The 19,555-nt window shown below is 43.3% G+C and overlaps 1 protein-coding gene across 1 annotated transcript in view; it reads left to right on the forward strand.

Moving 5' to 3' along the window:
- Positions 1-16,419, forward strand: part of P3H2 (prolyl 3-hydroxylase 2) — a 148,656-nt gene extending 132,237 nt beyond the window's left edge. The window contains exons 9-15 of the mRNA XM_045502597.1: positions 1,743-1,870; positions 2,435-2,530; positions 2,998-3,148; positions 4,024-4,141; positions 5,128-5,203; positions 10,779-10,919; positions 15,433-16,419. Of these exons, the coding sequence (XP_045358553.1) occupies positions 1,743-1,870; positions 2,435-2,530; positions 2,998-3,148; positions 4,024-4,141; positions 5,128-5,203; positions 10,779-10,919; positions 15,433-15,525 (803 nt within the window). The 3' untranslated portion in view covers positions 15,526-16,419. The remainder of the gene's footprint in view (positions 1-1,742; positions 1,871-2,434; positions 2,531-2,997; positions 3,149-4,023; positions 4,142-5,127; positions 5,204-10,778; positions 10,920-15,432) is intronic.
- Positions 16,420-19,555: the final 3,136 nt, after the last annotated feature.

Below are 19,555 nucleotides of genomic sequence, written 5' to 3' on the forward strand. Positions count from 1 at the left end.
GTTACATCAACACCAGTTCGTAATACTTCAGAGGTTGAAGACTGACAAGAAATGAAGTAGAACAAACTGGTAAGTAATGTATTAGGACCAGATAAAGGCCCAAATTCATCATGGAACACTACAATTTCATAGTAATTTCAACAGAGAAAAGTTGCAGTGGAATGAGTCATTACACACCAAAAATACTCTGAAGAATGCTGGCTGAAAAGAACCTGGGCCAGATCAGTTAGTAGAATATTCACATGGAAGGTAGCTTTCTTGTTTCTGCAAAATAACATTAACTGTTTCATTAAGATCATTAACTTGAATGTAGTTGGTTTTATGGTCTTGCTTTTATTTAATGTTGTGAATCAGTTTTGGAATTATAGTTATTGGAAACTCTGAGGATAAATATACCATTCATAGTTCTATCATATTGTAAGCACGGAAGCAAAATTGTGGCAAACTAATGTGTCAGCCCTGCCCCTCCTTAGGGGACGTTTCCTTAACAGATAACTGTGTATTACCGAAGATTGAGAAACACTGTCTCTTCACTAATTGTGGGCTGTGGGGACTCTTTCATCCTAACTAGACTAATGAATTTGTTGTTTTCCCAACTTCGACTGGTTTTGTTTTCAAGAAATAGAATAGACAGAAACTTCGACTGGTTTCTTCCTTCTTCAACTGATGTGTTTTAGGCCAGTGTGTTGGTGACTGTTGCTTGACTGGGGGAAGAAGGGAGAAGCTGTGCCCCCGCTCCCCCACCCCCCAGTGCCTCCATCCAGGCCAAACTGTTGTTACTGACAGCACCTGCGTCAGGTCCCTTTGGAGTACTATAAAGAGCAAAAACCTGTTTTTCTTTTCTGTTCGGTTTTCTGGTCAAGAGGGTTGTACTCTGTTACATCTGAAGATTTCCTCACCAGCAGAGGCTTTGTCCTTCAGTCGTAATGTCTGTGAGGAAAGGGCTTTGTCAGGTCTAGATTTTGTAAGTTACCACCTAAAACATGACCCCAGAGCATCACCTTCTGAAAAGCCTATATGGGCTAATTTCATAAAGATGTGGGCTCTATTCATGGAGAGAGCAGGTGGCTATAGGAAACCTTCCTGTGCAAAGAAAATGATATAAAGATTTTCCCAGAGAACAGAGAAAAGCAAATATTCCAAAAATAAGACCATCTAGAGTCAGTTAAGTGGTGGAAGAAGACGGGGAAGGAGTTGGCTGGCTTGGGTGTGACTGTTCTGGTGATGGATTTACCAGCTGAGTTGTGGAGTGAAGACATTTCTCTACAAACAAGTGAGACTGAGGTGTGTATCTCATGTGTGGGTGCACAAACATGTAATCAAGTAATTGCATGTGATGTTGTAACAGAATTATGGACCAAGGGTTGTGGAGAAGGGTGGGTGCTGTTGCCCAGAGAATTCTGGAAGGTCTTCTCAGAGTCATCACAGAGAATCCTGTGAGATTCAGAGTCTACTTTACAGGCTCATCACTGGAATCAGGTGAAAAGATGGCTTATCAAACCCCAAATACTAACAAATGTGTTAATATTATTGTGATGCCATGGAGAAGCCTGACAGTCGGACATCTGTCTTTTTTCCTGAATCCATATTGAATTTATCAGGCTTCCAATTTGTCTTTGCCTTCTTAAGCATTCATGGACAATGGAGTCTCATGAATTTCACATTGAAAACTGTTGGGTGCTGTGTGCTCACCCCCTTGGGAACAGAGGTAACAGAGAAGACAATGTGTTCTGTCCCTTCAGGTGGTCCTCTGCTCTACGAGAACATCACGTTTGTCTATAACTCAGAGCAGCTGAACGGGACCCAGCGGGTTCTCCTGGATAACGTCCTGTCGGAAGAACAGTGCCGGGAGCTCCACAGCGTGGCCAGTGTGAGGACCAGAGAGGGAGGGGAGCCTGATATTGGGCTGGCCTGGCATGAACCCTGGAGTTGTCTGGTCCTGGGCTCACTTGGAGTCAGGAACCAGATCTGAAATACCACTTTCTTTAGGACAGGGACATTGACTGTGGGAGCATTTTCATAGCCTTGTTTGGAATTATCTTACTTTTGTCTAGATCTGGACACAGAATGGATCTGGGGTAGTTAGTGGCTTCATACCTAGAACAAGAGCCATTCAGCACATGCCCTGGCTACCATATAAAGTCACTGGGAGAATCTCTTTATTTTAATCGACAATAAACAAATATATTAATCCTTTATATTCTACCCATTTCTACAAAAAGTGATATTTTGTAAGGAAAATGTAGAGTTAAGTTTAAATAAAGATATCTCTTTTGATTGGAAGAATTAATGATACCAGCATTGTGATACAAAATAGGGATGGTTCTGAGTATTGACTTTGGTCCTTAGCTTCCTGGCAGTCAAGGAAAAAAATGGAGACCTGATTAACTCATAGTTGTTATTAATAAAGCATCTTCTTGTGTATTGCTTCCAGGGAATCATGCTCGTTGGTGATGGATACAGAGGGAAAACTTCACCCCATACACCCAATGAAAAGTTTGAAGGTGCCACTGTCCTGAAAGCACTCAAGGTACAGTCATAGCTTCTTTTGGGCTTCGGTTCCTAAGTGTCAACCCGGAGCCTTCTGTGTTAGATGCCTTCATGTAGTCACCAATTTATCAAACTTTATATCTCATCAACTTGCAACTGACAGATATTATACAACCCCCCCTGTCTTCAGGGAGCTCCTGGTCCAATGGTGAAATCATACTGAACCACATGATTATCCTGTACCTCAACAGGCATCACTGGGGAGAAATAGGAAAGTTCTCTAAAGGAGAGAGGATGAAGAGATTAGCTTTCAGTGTTCCCTCTGTGACTAGGAAGGGTGACTTTCAGTGGTTCATTTTACTAACCCAAATCCACAAGCATGTAATCGTATTCCCACTAGTCAACGCAGACATGCCATCCCTCTGTTGCCTTACTGAAACCTGGTGTCTGTTTTTCTCAAGTCTTCCAATCAACCCAGTGCTATTTAGTGTTCTTATTTTTCTTCAGTTTGGTTATGAAGGCCGAGTCCCACTGAAGAGTGCCCGTCTGTTTTATGACATCAGCGAGAAGGCTCGAAAGATTGTAGAATCCTATTTCATGCTGAACTCAACCCTGTATTTTTCCTATACACACATGGTCTGCCGAACAGCCCTGTCTGGTAAGATTCCAGAGTGTGAACTTGTTCTCTTCCACCCACAGTGACATGAGAAAGAAAACAATGTAACACAAAGCTCTATTACATTTTAGACTAATGGTTTAGCAAAGTTCCAGATTCCTAAAACAGAAGAAGCTTGCTAATCCTTATTTTTCCCTTCCTTCTTTTACTCCTTTTTGGTCACCTAAAGTTCCAAACGACCATTGCTCTGCCTATCTTTCCTTTCAAGTCCATTTAAGCAAGTAGCTTAAAGTCACACAGAGAAATACTTTTCTGCTTTAGGCTTTACCTTCCAGGGAATCAGGAACCTGGAAATCACGGTCCCCCTTCGCATCCAAAAGCATTAAGTAGAAGCATGGAAGATGAAGGGACTGTTGAAAGATATGTTCTTAAAAAGGCAGAGACTGCCTCACTCCCTGCTGTCATTATTTCGTCCCTAGATCTTCTCTTCCACACCCTCCTGAGTAGGAGGGAAGGGACAGTGTCATGGGAGAAGACTTTAAGACTTTCACATGTGAACTTTCAGCTGAATCTTTTTTTTTTTTTTTTTTTTACATTTTCATTTCACCCCTCCCCTTTTTCTGCCCTACATGAAGTACAACCCATGGAATGCAGGGCAATTCAATTATGTATGTTTATGTCAGGAAACTTTTATAGCAGAACAGGCAGATGTGACTTTCCCAAGGTTTTACATCAAGTTTGCACCAAACCAAGACCAGTCTCTTGACTCCCTGTCTGGTTCTTAAATCTATCTGGGTCTACTTATGTCTCCAAAAATTTCCAAAAGGTGCCAGCGATAGGAGAAGACAGTCTGGTTGTCAGCTCTGCTGTTAGAGGTTACTGCTCTCCTGCCATTCTCTCCTTCCATTTTCTGGCAGGTCAGCAGGAGAGAAGAACTGACCTCAGTCATCCCATCCATGCTGACAATTGCCTGTTGGATCCTGAGGCCAATGAATGCTGGAAGGAGCCTCCCGCCTACACATTCCGGGACTACAGGTACAACCAGCACAAACTTCTAAAGCAAGCTTCTGCCCAACAGTTATCAAAAACCCATGGAAACTAGAAAACTGATCTGTTTTGCTTGTCATCATATCCATCTCTGTGAGGCAGAGATTCTCAAATAAGCTCCCGAAGCAGCTGCCACAACCAGGAAGCGACGTGATCATCTCATATTTTTGCCACAAAATTCCAAGCACGTTTTGTTTCATCTTAATCCACAACGTGCCCATTTTGTTTTAATGTAAAAACTAAAGGGTTTTTGTTTTGTTTTGTTTTGTTTTGTTTATTTGATCGTTTGGCTTTCACCGAAACATATCCCTTGTCGTATGTATAGTTCAGTCTGAGAAGACAGGGATATGCTGTCTCAATGCACAAAGGGATCTTACAATGCCACTTACCTAGGTCAGCCTTTTATACATAAGAAACTGGAAAGTCAGAGGAAGAAATGGGATGTTATGTAAGTGTGTAAAGAGAATTGTCAGGAGTTACAGTCCTCATGTATATAGTAGTGTGTTAATTATTAACTGCAGCGTGCTCCAGACAAAAACATTTCTTGAGCACCCCCTATCTTCAAGGCAAGACCACACCTCCTGGAGTTCTGTAGCTACTTAGGGGAAAAATGCATCCTTTAGAGTTACAAGCATAAAAGGGAAGAAGAGAGTTGTAAGTAGTGTGGGCAGGTGCAAAGGGGTAGATTAAATCTAGTTAGGTGTTCTTGGGAAAAAGTGAAATGTGAGTTGAAGTTTAAAATAGAATTAAAATTTTAGCATAAGTGAAACAAATAAATACTTCGGGGGTAGGGCCCAAACTATATCTGTCCTTACTTACTTTTTAGGGTTAGGAAAGTCAGTTATTCCAATGTCTAGTTCAAAAGAAACTTACCAATCAGGCTTGTCAGTTTACAACCATTTGTCAGTATTCTGTGATGATGCTTTTGTAAACATATAATAGTATACATTTTTTCTTTTTTTTTTTTCTTATAGCGCTCTCCTATATATGAATGATGACTTTGAAGGAGGAGAATTCATATTCACTGAGATGGATGCCAAGACTGTGACTGTAAGTAAACCTATGCAGTCACATTTATGTAGTATTTATCTCAATCTTGCCATTTTCCGAGGACTCACAGACTATTGGATTTCAAATATCTGAGCTTGAGAATTCAAGAGGTATAAAGGGACCCAATAAATGTATACATCATAAAATGTTAGAAATGGAATCACCATCTGGGGTGCCTGGGTGGCTCAGTCACTTGGGCATCTGACTTCAGCTCAGGTCATGATCTCACAGTTCATGAGTTCGAGCCTCGTGTCAGGCTCCATGCTGACAGCTCAGAGCCTGGAGCCTGCTTCAGATTCTTTGTCTCCCTCTCTCTCTACCCCTCCCCTGCTCATGCTTTGTCTCCATCTGTCTCAAAAATAAATAAAAACATTTAAAAAAATTTTTAATAAAAAAAAAAGAAATGGAATCACCAATCATATATATTCTTTAAATTGCCCATCTGTAAAATGGACTAGAAGATATATATACACACACATATATATATCATATATATTATATATACACACATATATACTATATATATTATATATACATATATGTATATATTATAGATAGTATATATATTATATATATTAGTCTGATGGAAGCATAAAAACATCTATTTCTTTTTTTTTTAATTTTTTAATGTTTTATTTATTCTTGAGAGAGAGAGAGAGAGAGGGAGCATGAGTGAGGGAGTGGCCAAGAGAGAGGGAGACACAGAATCTGAAGCAGGCTCCAGGCTGACCTGTCAGCACAAAGCCCGACATGGGGCTTGAACTCACAAGCGGTGGGATCATGACCTGAGCCAAAGTCGGACGCTTAACCAACTGAGCCACCCAGGCGCCCCAAAAAACACCAATTTCTAAGTCATCCATGCCTAGGGCTAGACAAATGATTCTACAGAATAGCTTTCAAGCAACGTGGTGTTCTATATGCTTGGATTGAGCATTGGGCTCTAGACCTTTAGTTATCAAAATGTGTGTGTGTGTGTGTGTGTATGTGTGTACACACTCACATATGTATATATATGATTGACTGTAAGTAAACCTATACCTGAAAATTGATATATATATACATTCATACACACACACTTTGGATGAGATTCTAAATACGCCTTCATAGGTAAAAATCAACAGTTAATTTCCATCACCGTCTTCCTAAGCAAATCAATGCCTCTGGAAAAGCAGTCTACTGAGTTAATAGGCCATATAGCCAGCATCCTTTGGACTTTAAGCCAGAGCACATACACCATGGTAGGAAAACATGTTTTCCAAGGGAAGAGATAATTGAATTGTAAATGGATTATGTAAATGATATCTTTCTTCCATACAAAAATCTAAATAGTTGAGGCATGTATCTGACAAACTTCAAGGATTTTGCATTATTCAAGCTATTCCCACAACTTTTTCTGAGTTTTATGTTTTTCCTTTCCTATTTTGTACCCTTTACTCATAGTGAAACATCCATATATCATTCATGGCATACCTACTGGGGTATAAGCAGATGAGGGGGAACCCTATGGAAATTGTGGTTAAGGTTGTCCAGAAACATTGGAATAATTAAGAAAAATTATTTCATACTGTTTCATGCAATGATGTATATCTAAAAGGCTATCATGACTCACACTTTTTTGTAACAGCTTAAGTATCAACAGAGTATTTTAATGCTTCATGATCTGGGAAATTAAATCAAAATTGATGATCCGGGTTGTTTATAATCCTGACACAAAATTATCTTTTTTTTTTTTTGAAAAGCTTCTGTGCAGAAAGCATTTGTTTTCTGAGCTCTGCTAACACTAAAACAAATTTTTAAATGCTTGCATCTCACACAGTTGGAAAGAACATCAGACAGGTGGTTGAAAAGATTTCTTTACTTCTCCTCCATCTAGTGGCCATATTTGGAAATGCTCAATGTTTGAAAGTAAGTGATGCCTGGACTACAATGTGAGAATCAGTCATTCATTAATTATCGAATGCAAGGTTAACTGTAATTCTGCCCTTTATTTAAAAAAAAAATTAATGTTTATTTACTTTGGACAGAGAGAGAGACAGAGCATGAGCAGGGGAGGGGCAGAGAGAGAGGGAGACACAGAATCCGAAGCAGGCTCCAGGCTCTGAGCTGTCAGCACAGAGCCCGACGTGGGGCTCGAACTCACAGACCGCAAGATCATGACCTGAGCCGAAGTTGGACACTCAACTGACTGAGCCACCCAGGCGCCCCTGTAATTCTGCCTTTTAAAGATGTGAAAGCAGATAATACTGCTGTTTAATGTAGCTATACTTTTAACAGAAAGTTGTAACTATTTTAAAAAGTACTGAATCTAACCACCACTACCCCCCCCCAAAAAAGAAGAGAAATCGATTTAAACAATGTTTTGATTCAAAAGCTCCAAGTTGACAGATTCATTTTCACAGATTAACTCTACTTCAGATGAACACATATGGTGGAGTTTTTAAGGCATTTTGTGAGGAATTAAAATTCTTAGGTAATCAGCCCAAATAAAGAGAAATGGATAGTGTTACTTTTTGTTTCTTTGACTCTGAAGGGAAAAATGAAGCAGAGAAATGGCCCAACTTAGGGCTTTATAAGGAAGAAAAGTCTTCTAAGTTTTTTACTTTGGAAAAGTCTGGGAACTGCATGAATAACTAAATGGTGGCTAAAGGTTTACATCTACAAGCACGACACAAAGGCTTCTCTGACTTTTAATCATCAGTTAGATGGAAAGCAAAAGGAATTTTCTTTTATCATACTTGGAAGATACATGGATTATTTTCAACAGCAGCATGTTGGGTTTCTCTGCAAGTTTGAAAGAGATGAAATTTAATAAGTTCTATTTGCTTTGTGAAAAGTTAAATTCAATAGAAAACTATGTGCCAAAAGTATGTTTACAGTCATCTAAATTTCTGAACATATTTTCCTGTAGAAGTAATGTCATAAATGAAGATTATTTATTCCTTTATGTGGCTGATATATAGCAGGTGACGCTCTCCATTTGAGAAAATTAGTTGTAGAGACTTCTGTGAGCCTACACACCTATAATCAATTCCAAATGCTTCAGGCAGCTGATAGCTTCTTTTCCTACACTTTCCCAAGTTCTTCATGTATAAAAGTACTTTCAATTCACCCAATTACATCAGGGAGAAAGCATTAAATTGTCCCCACACACTTTCTTCAATATTGTAAAATGTTACTGCTGACATTTGATAATCACACAGAAGCATTGGCAACCACGTGTGGTTGAGTGAATCCTTACCAGCGCCAGGGCATAAGCCACTCAGAAAACTGGAAACTAGATCTCAAAGCGGTGTGTCTACAAAGGCTTTCCACTGGACTTCATATGTTCCAAGTATCATTTATGTTGCTGTTTCTATGTGTAAAACACATTCTTTCTCCAGAAAAATGAAATCAGGTTGATGCCAAGGGCACCAATACCTAGCAAACTCTCTAGATTTACCTCAGAAAAGTCACCTTGATGAAGCTGCATAAGGAATCAACTCTCTCGGGGCGACTGGGTGGCTCAGTCAGTTGAGTGTCCAACTTCGGCTCAGATCATGATCTCACAGTTTGTGAGTCTGAGCCTGATATCGGGCTGGGCTCTGTGCTGACAGCTTGGAGCCTGGAGCCTGCTTCGGATTCTGTATCTCTCTCTCTCTCTCTCTGCCCCTCCTCTGCTCGCCTCTCCCTCTCCCTCTCTCTCTCTCCTCTCTCAAAATAAATATTAAAAAAAATTTTTAATGCATTTTAAGAAATCAGCTCTCTCCAGGAAAAACAAATCACTCCTCAATTACTGTGAATAGAAGAGTAACCAGCAACTGCTTTTCTCTGCTCTCCCCTTTAACACACACACACACACACACACACACACACACACACACACACACACCTCAGACTTTCTGACTCCTTAATACACCTCCCTCCACCTTTTCATATGTAGGTTATAGTCTAGGGGTACCTGTGTTAGGTAGTATCCAAGGGATTCAGGAAGTTTTGCAAATATTCCTCCTGAAGCTGGCAGTGAAAAAATATAGCCTCCCATTTTAAGGTGAAGGAAACCAAAAGTTCTTCTAATGGGCATGTATTCAGAAAATAACTAGTTAAAATGAGCCCCTCTTATCCAATAGTAGAATGGTAACATTTTTTTCTTTTACTTTAATTTTTTTAATGTTTTTTATTAATTTATTTTTGAGAGAGAGAGAGAGTGGAGGAGGGGCAGAGAGAGAGAGAGAGAGAGAGAGAGACAGAATCTGAAGCAGGCTCCAGGCTCTGAGCTGTCAGCACAGAGGCTGATGTGGGGCTCGAACTTGTGAATCATGAGATCATGACCTGAGCCAATGTCAGACACTTAACTGACTGCTGAGCCACCCAGGCACCCCTACTTTACTTTTCTAAGCTGTAGTATGGAATGAGTAATATTTCTGTGTTTCTCAAAAAAGAAAAATGAATTCTACTGACATCAGGCACTTCTTTTTTTTTTTTTTTTTTTAATTTTTTTTTCAACGTTTATTTATTTTTGGGACAGAGAGAGACACAGCATGAACGGGGGAGGGGCAGAGAGAGAGGGAGACACAGAATCAGAAACAGGCTCCAGGCTCTGAGCCATCAGCCCAGAGCCCGACGCGGGGCTCGAACTCACAGACCGCGAGATCGTGACCTGGCTGAAGTCGGACGCTTAACCGACTGCGCCACCCAGGCGCCCCCAGGCACTTCTTAAAATACAGAAGCAAGGCCCCTTATATTCTGTTGGTTAAGTTCACTCGATTTGGAGAGCCTGCTCATTTGATCTAACATTTAGGCTCCCCTAGCAGTGTCCCTTTTCTCCCTACCCTCTTCTACTTAAACATTAGTGAACAGTTTCGCCTGAGTGACGCACAAGCTTGGAAGGACTATGTCGATCATTTCAGAGCCCTGGAGGCCATGGACTAGGTCTCCTCAAGGGGCAGAGTGTTCTCATCACTGGAAGAATTAAAGCACGTGCTGAGGACCATTGGACAGGCATATTGTAATGACAATTAAAGCATCATATGAAATTAGACTTCCCTTTTAAAAATCTTTGTATTGTGAAAAGTTCACAAACCATTAATGTACAAGTAAGGACAGAGGAGGAGCGCACCCGTGGAAAGCCTACCTAGATCAATAATAAAAATCTACCACACTCTAGATGTCCCCTTGATTTGTTTTTGTCATCCCACAATTCCACAAATATGAAATAGACATCTATGTTATGCCAGATACTGTGCTAGCACTCAAGGCGGGGGTGCGGGGTGGGGGTAAGGGTGGGGAGGAATAAAAGAGACTTTGTTTTCGTGGAGTTTGCCGGCCATCGGATAGCATGTATTGAACACTTGCTCTGTGCCATGGACTATGCCAGCCATTCTCCCTGAATAATTTTGTGACTCAATTAGATATTATTTTGAACTCATCTTTGCTTTACAGATGAGGAAATTGAACCAATCCATGTCTATTTCAACCCCAGGATCCCATTACTTTGATGCAAAACTTGACCTAAATAATCCCATAGAAGGGTAGAGAAAGGGGTCGTAGAATTCCCATGATCCGGAATTGAGAGTCTAATTTTCACTTTCCTACTCAGGCCTCTATCAAACCAAAGTGTGGGCGCATGATCAGTTTCTCTTCCGGAGGAGAGAATCCGCATGGAGTGAAGGCAGTCACCAAGGGCCAGAGGTGCGCTGTGGCTCTGTGGTTTACCTTGGATCCACTTTATAGAGAATTGGTGAGTATGTGATCCACTCAGAAGGCCAACTAGATGCCCGAAGACCTGCTTCCTGGATTGGTTTCTCTGGAAAGTTCTTTCATTGTTCCATACCCATTAGGGATCTTAGAGATCATAAAAATCAATCAATCAACCAACCAGGTTATTACAGAGTCTTTTATTTCTGGTTTCCAACACTGCCTCTGTTTTCCAAGCAAGCTCAAATTTTCTTGTTCAGATCCATGACGAAGCAATTATACCTCTGATGCCTGTAGTGTGAGGTTGAGAGAAAGATGAGGGGCTCAGGCGGCATTTCTTGATCAGATGGGTTCTAATAAGTGAATGTTTGTGGAAATAGACATCAGAGTGATAGCTGGCAGTCTCTAGTTAGTCTTGAGCTTAGTTACAAACTGTGGCTTCAGGAGAAAGGAACCGCTTTCTGCTGAGCACCAGAAAACTGATTTGTTTTCTCAACAAATCGTTAAAAAGAGCACTGAACAATTTATGAGACACGTGTGGAAGATGATGAGTGAACCTGGAAGTTTATTATTATTTACTATTAACTTAAACATTACCTATTAAAATATTATTATTACATTGGAAGGAGACAATCTGAATAAGGGACCGTGATCCCATCCTTCTGGATGCCCTGACCAGAGGTAATAGTCTCTATCTGTGAGGCTTCAGAGGAATGAGACCAATGGGTAAAAGCCCACGAGAGGAAAATGTTGGCTCAACATAGGAATGACTTTCAAATTGTCACGACCTTTTGGTGGAGTCGCATGCTTCGGAAGCACCAAGCTTCTTGTCACTAACTGGCTCCAGCCCAAGCCTCGGCAATAGCTTGCCATGGGATGCTGAAATGGAAACAGAAACTTCGTAGTCTTCCATCCCCTCCAGCCCCGAGTACTGACAGGCTCTGAAATTCTAGTCTTTAAAATGGCATTCTGTCCAACTTTCTCTTTAGAGACCTTGCTTGGATCCACTTTAGTCAGAAACTGTTTAAAATTAATTCCTCTGCCTCATACTTTTTGCCATCAAGTCTGACTCACACGGTTTTTAGGCCACGTTCTGTAAGCGTTCTTTCACATACTCCATTTACAGAAGATCTACTTTGTGCCCGGGAAACTCTGTTAGGGGCCCTGGGGGTGCAAGGGTGACAGAACATAGTCTGTGACCGTGAGGAGCTTGGAGAAGTCAACGAGGAAGTAGATCGAAGACAGCAGTGTGGGTTTTGTAGGGAGCATCAAGAAGCTTACTCCTGACCGATATGATAGCCATCAGCCAGGCACTGAAAGGAAAAAGAGTGGTCCTGACAGGGTTGGGAGGCAGAGCACCTAGTTCTGAAGACTACAAGGGGGCATCGAACAGTCTCCCTCAGGTGTGATTCTTTGCTCGTGCTTCTCCACTCCGAAATGCCAACACCGCCCTCCCCCTCCCTTCACTCCACCGCCACTAGACTCCTGCACCAGGGAATCTAGACAGATGAGTAGACAGGGAGGGTCGTATGTTATTGGAACATCATCACACTCCTTCCTTTCTTTAGTGTTCAATTGAACAGACATTCAGTCTGTTTCATTCCTGAGTATCCCAGCCCTCTCTTCCAAGGTATTTTCTATCAAAATAAACTAATACAAAGAAAATTCTTGTGGCTCCTTCCTAATCCAGAGAGCTTTGGGAAACTTCTCCAGAACCCAGGCAGTAGCGGCATCTAGTGGTCACAGGAGGGAATGACCAGAACCTCTTGAGCAACTACTAGAAAATTTAGCCTAGGGGATTCTCAGGCTCTGCTCCGCACTGGAACCACCCGGAAAGCTTTACAAACTACTGGCATCTGTCTTCCATCCTCAGACATTCTGGGGATCTGGGGATCATTTACTGATACAGAATGTGATCTGGGTGTGGGGAGCTTTAAAACTCCCCGGGCAATTCTAACATGCAACAAAGTTTGAGAGTCCTGAGTTCGGTGCATCTTCTCAGACTAAATCCCCGAGCAGGGAGAGCCTATGGAGGAGTCGTCAGAGCTTGCAGATCTCTGCACGTGCTCTAGATTGTTTTGAAGGTATCAATTCCCAAGGAGTGGATAGCATCATAAATTCTTAAGGATGTACAATATCAGAAGCTTCAGTTCCCTGCACACGCAGTTCCAGCTCACGAACTTCTTTCCGTTCAAGAGAGATATGATTTGAGATGTCTCTCATGGCAGTCAGATTTGAGAGTCTGTGCCATTTTTGTACATCAGTTTAAGCAGCAAGTTATTGTTTCCACGTTCATAAAGTAGCGCTCAGGCATCTTAGCATCACAGCGGTTTAGTGTCTGTTATTTAGTACATTGGGTCCTTTGGGTTGATTTCATGTAAGCGTCATTTTCAATTCGGAGGTCTTGAATGGAAAAAGGACTTTGTTTTCAAGCCACCAAATAGTTTTCCCGTAACTTACTGTGCAAGGCGTTGTGCTAGGGGCCAGCAATAGGCAACGTGGACTACATAAGACATACTCCTGTTTTCAAGGAGCTGGAGGTCAGAATGAAGATTGAGTGCAAGAGCTAAAGTAATTAAAACACCAGGTAAAGTTCAGTAAGAATTATTAGGGGCAGTTGCACATGTTAGGGGACATAAAGAGGAAATGAGAAAAGCTTTGTTGAAAAGATGGCATTTAGCATGCAGCTGAGTGAGACATACTTGAAGCAGAGAAGGGACCCTTCATCCACTCATGTGTTTACTCATCAAACATAATGGAGCCCTTGCCAAATGTCAGTGTGTTTTCTGGGCACCTGAAATACAAGAATGACCAAAAGGACAAGCTCTCCTGCTTTCATGGCACTTAGCTTCTAGTGGAAAAAGAAAATAAGGAAAAGAGGAAATAATTGAGAGATGTCCAGGTGTTGATAAATGATGTGTGGAAGAGGGAGCAAGGTAACTGGTTTGAGACTAAAGGGGAGGTGACAAATCATGAGGGTGCTCCAGACAAGTGACACGTGAGTTGGCATCTGAGTGACAAGAAGAAGCCAACTGTGATAAAGGTCCTGGGAAGAGTATTCCAGGTAGAGACCAGGTTGCAAAGGCCCAGAGATCAGAGGTGGCTTGGAGTGGTTAACACACCAAGAAATCCAGAGTGGCCAGAACATGGTAGGCAAATGCAAGATGGACAGTGGTCTGAAAAGGGGACACAGAGGAGGAGGAGTCAGACATGACAAACTAGTTAAGAATCATGAATTCTATTCTAACTGGGGTGGGGAAGCCATGTGCCCTCCTCTGCTCCCCACTTACCCCCCAACCTAGGAAGTTACAGAATAGGAAAGACATTGTCATACTCTAGTACGTACAGGAAAGGAAGCATCTGGCCTACATGTTGTGGGCTAGAATAGTGATAGAGAAGGTGAATGAACATGGAAGGCTGCAGGTGCCATTTGGAAGTATACCAACTGGGCCTGTTGACGGTTTGATGGATGGGGAAGGGAATGCCTAGGATATGATGGAAGCATCCAGAAATACCTTTAACCTAGACTAAGGCAAGGGATTTCTTGGAGAGTGCTGCATTCGGGGACTTTGAGGTAACTCAGGAAGTTACAGAACAAGGTGAGGTGAAAAGAGAAGGCAAGGAGAACCAATGAAGAGAGAAACTTCTGACTCGGGCAACTCCTTATAAGCACATCAAGAAGATTGGGCCTGAAAATTCAAGTAAAAAGAACCCAAGTAAAGGTTGTGAGCTGTGAACCAGATAGTGACAGGGTCCGAATTAAAGTGCAGAAGGCCCATTAGAAGCATGTGTGAGTGGGTGTGAAATGGGACTATGATTTGGAAGCTGAGTTCGATGAAGAGAGCCTAAACCTGTGGTTCTGAGGTGGGAGCAAGTTTGCCTCCCAGGGCACATTCAGCAATGTCTAGAGATGGGAGGGAGGTGCTGCTGGGTACCTGGAGTGGGCAGAGGCCAGGGATGCTGCTAAACATTCTACAGGGCACAAGCCTACCACCACCACCAAAGAATCATCTGCTCCAAAATGTCAGGAGTGCCACAGTTGAGAAATCCTGCTCTAAACTAAGGCAGCAGTAATGTGCACTGAAAAGGAGTGGAAACAGGAGGTAGAACAGAGGGGAGTAGGTGATTTATCAGATCCAAGGAACCATGGCTGGGCTTTTAGGGCAAATGGTGAGGAGGGGCAGTCTTTACTGACAGAGAGAACTTGTGTGGAGGACCAGCATAGGTGTGTGGGGCAGAAAACGCTGACTCCAGCCTGAACACTGGATTGAGAACTGAGTGGGAGACATCTATGGAACCACAGAGTAGAAAGGGTATGGATCAGTTGAATACACAAGACTTCTTGGCCAAAGAGAAATCTTGGAAAGTAATTGCTTAGGGCATGAGGCAGTCAGCAGAAGGCACCAGCCGAGGGACGGAGATGAGGTTTAGTCTTTAGCTGGATCTAGCACCAATCTATGCACAGATGGATGCCTGGAAGTGTTTGGGAAGCACCTGCCACTGGGGCTGATTCTGATTCTTGTAATAGAAATGTGTAAATTATCTTTTTTTTGTAGGAGCGAATACAGGCCGATGAAGTGATCGCAATTCTGGATCAAGAACAACAAGGGAAGCATGAACTGAATATCAACCCCAAAGATGAGCTATAAAAATGAGGAAAGAAAAAGTTCTATCAGATATTTATTTAAATTGTTAATCTTATGAGAACCTTTTTATTTTTGTACAGAGCCATGGTATAAATTAACAGGTTAATCCGAGTCACCAGAGCCCCGTTTTGTTCTCGAGGATGCTTGCTTTGCCTCACTCCGTCTGTGTATCTTGGTTTTTCATCGGGTCATCAACCCTCCCCCACCCCAACCCCCACACATGTGCATACACACACGCACCTCGTTTGTTGCACATGCGAAAGCTGAAGCAGAAAGAATAAGCACATTCTTGGCGAAACTACACCTCTCATGCGTGCTCCAGTTCTAAAGTTAGCGTGTGATTTGGACGCGAAGCCTTTCTGGCCCTGTGCCCTTGAGCAACACCCTCTCCCGGTCCTGGCAGCCATGAGCTGGAGTCTGAGGAGCCCCCAATGGGGTCTGCACTGCCTCATGCGTCACTGACTGGCTCTGAAAAGCATGGCAGAAGACGGAGGGCCCCAGCCTTCGCAGGGCCTTGGTGGAGTTAATTGGCTCTGGTATTTTCACCTGAGAACAAAGTGACACAGGAAGCTTCGATTCATCCTCCACAGTGCTCCAGAAAGGACTGCCCTCAGACTTGCGTCTTTTAAAAGGTGGTTCAGTGGGTTGAAGTAGAGGGACTCTTCACCCCGGTGACTTAGGAAGAAAATCTTCAATCCTGCCTGAATCAGGGCACCGCCCACACATTGCCTGAGTGTGGGGTCCTTTGTCCAGAAGGGGCATTTCGAAGAAAGATGGATTTCTGACTGATTCCAATATTCACCTGCATGTATTTCGGTGTCCCCTCATCTTTGCTGCTATCCAGTTCACAGATTTGTGCTTGTGTCTGATTGTTTAATACAGGGAGCCTTATTCTAACATCTGGCATTTATTTGTCTTCTCCCAAATGTTTGGTTTGTCTTCAGGGAATGGCTTTGTGGCTTTGCGGACAGCCCAGGGACACCATTGGGCCATGACTAGTTGTGCTGGCAGGTGCTTTGGGGCCACAAGGAAAGTGGAAGCACTATTTTTGAAGGAACAGAAATGGTTAGCAGCGGTGTTAGTCCAGAGAACCACTGGTCCGCGGCCAGAATTCTTGGGAAGCTCTTCAGAGACACTGTTTGGGGTGGAGCCCTGGGTGGTTCCGGCCTGGGGGAGCCTGTGCCGCTAACCAGTGGGAGATTCTCTGCCTCTGTGATGGGCACTGGTAGAGGAGTAGTTCTTAAGTGAGCCAGCAGATCAAAACGTTTTCTGAAAATCACATTTACTCTTTTGCCGTTTATGATCGTGGTTGACAATAAGCATATTCATCCTTTGAGACTGAAAAACTGAGTCATAGTGAGTTATGTGCCGTCTGTTTCCCACCCAAGCTCCAGTTGGGAGAGCCCAAGGAGCATTAGATTATAATCCCAGCTGGATCAAGTATACCTATGTGACCTGGAGCTACTGTCTTTCCCTTTCTGGGCCTCAGTTGCCTTTTCTGACAGCGACATAATTGGTTCTAATCGTTTCCAAATGCCCTCCACTCTCTCACTCAAACTACAAAGCAGATAAAAGACAAAAACAAGACGATCTTAGAAATGTGTGCAAATACAATCAGATTCACTTCGACAAACACTCGGAGAATCGGGAATGGGTTCATTATGTACACATCTGATTTCAAAAACTTTAAACCCAACTTTAGGGCTAAAACGTCCTGAGCTTTGAAAAGGTAGATTTCTGTTTGCTTGCTGTCTCGCTGAGAAGCATGTGTTGGCACTCTGATTTGCTGATAGGAGAATCTGGGCAAGATCTAATTTCTGTTTTCTGGCAACAAGGCATCAACAAAGAAAACAGTCTTTGGCTCCTCGTAGCTCCCACTTCCTGGGTGCTGCGGGAGCCCCAGGAGGGGCAGGGACTTGGGCGCTGATGCTGAGACGCCGCCCCGCAGAAAGTGGGTGATGGCCTCCATAGATGTCGTGTGGATCCACGTCGCGAGCCATGTGCTGACTGCACGGAGGAGTGATTCCTGTTTTTCAGGTTGCCCATGTCGTTTTACACCTGGGACATCATGTATCCACTAAAGCGTTTACTGTTTAATCTGCTCCGCATCAAACCACACACGATTTTCTTCAGATAGTTAGGGAGTGTCATCAGATGACTGGAGACAAACCTGAGCCGGGGCTGCTGAGTCGAGTGATGTGAGGATGCCCGGCCAGGGCGTGCGGACTCTTGAATGCTGGCGCTGGATGGCGTCCACTACAGGGAGGGGTGCCTTTTTCGATTTAGCCCGAGATGGTACTTACTCCCCAGTCTATGGACCTGGACGGCTGTGTCGATCCAGAAGCGGTGCCTTTTTCTGATTCACTCAGAAATGCTGTATGTGCTGGAGACAGCCCCGGCTGGAAGTCCCGCCCACTTATTATGACTTCATGTCCGGGCCTCTGCGGCTACACCTCTTGGGGAACTACCACTGGTCTGATGACCATCCCTCCTTTGGGTGAAAAGCCTGCAGTTTCACAAAGCTTTTATTTTCACCGTATTATTGCATTGGATGCTTCTAAGCAGAGCTTGCTCACACACTAGCACCCCAGGACGTGTTCTGGGTACAGATCATTATGCCACTTCCCAGATGAGGAAATCGACGGCAGTGGAGGGAAACTGGAGGCCGTGATCACTTAGCTTGGAATGTCTGTGTCTCAGGTAGAATCACAGCCTTTTGAACCGGAGGGGAGAGGGGCGCCTGGGTGGCTCAGTCGGGCAAGTGTCCTACTTCGGCTCAGGTCGCGATCTCGCTGTTCGTGAGCTCGAGCCCTGTGTCAGGCTCTGTGCTGACAGCTCGGAGCCTGGAGCCTGCTTCAGATTCTGTGTCTCCCTCTCTCTCTGCCTGCTCCCACTCACACTCTGTCTCTCTCTCACACAAATATAAATAAACATTGGGGCGCCTGGGTGGCTCAGTCGCTTGAGCGTCTGGCTTCAGCTCAGGTCATGATCTCGCAGTTCGTGGGTTCGAGCCCTGCATCGGGCTCTGTGCTGACAGCTTACAGCCTGGAGCCTGCTTCAGATTCTGTGTCTCCCTCTCTCTCTGCTCCTCCCCTGCCTCTCTCTCTCTCCTTCAAAAATAAGTCAAAAAAAATTTTAAAATAAATAAATAAACATTAAAAAAATTTAACAGTAGGGGAGAAAAATTAACGGGGTTGTTTGCTCCCTTGGCCATTCTTCCAGGTGTATTAAATATAAAATAATACATTAGCGTGAAGAGAAAAGTAAAATGTTTAGAAAATCTGAACTTTTGCTCCTCTCCTATTTTCCTGCTGAGTGATGTATGTTCCCCTTCTCTCCTCAGAGATACATCGAATGCACGTTGCATAATTCGATTAGATCAGCCCCACTTTTGAAAAAAACACTATGTACCAGGCACTGCCTTCATGAAGCTCACAGAGAGGGTTCTTTCAGTCAGGGGTCATTTTCCTCTTCCTCCAAGGCACAAAGAACCTGGAAGGTCAATTTCTTCTTGAGAAAACACTGACACGAGACAGAGCGATATTCTTGGATGTGCAAGGTGCTTTCTTCAGAGCCCTGAATAAAAATTATTTGACAAGAAATTTTAGTGTTAACGCAGTCTTCATCATTCCTGCGTACATAGCACTTTTTGGCGCTTATTCAGCTGAGGAAAAGCCACAGAATGAGTCACTACCGTTTAATAATATATACCTGTGAATTTTAATTGAAGTACAAATGCTGAATGATTTCACATAAGACTGCCACAGGGAAGAACTGACGTCAAGGAAGGAGATGATGGGGGCCACCTCACCAGTCCCTTCTGCCAAATAATTAAACATTCTGGGGTGACTGACAGTGGTGTGGCTGAGAAGTGGGAGAAAGTTGAACTGTTCCCACATCCAGAACTCTTCAGGGAAACAGGAGCCATTTGGCAAACACTCCAGACCACAGGTTAGATTGGGCCCATGGTAACGATCCCTCTCTTCCTCTTGCCAAGAAGCCTGCAATGTGAAGTGACCTCCTCACCTAGTCC

The sequence above is a fragment of the Leopardus geoffroyi genome, chromosome C2, assembly GCF_018350155.1.
Source record: "Leopardus geoffroyi isolate Oge1 chromosome C2, O.geoffroyi_Oge1_pat1.0, whole genome shotgun sequence".
Taxonomy (NCBI): Eukaryota; Metazoa; Chordata; class Mammalia; order Carnivora; family Felidae; genus Leopardus; species Leopardus geoffroyi.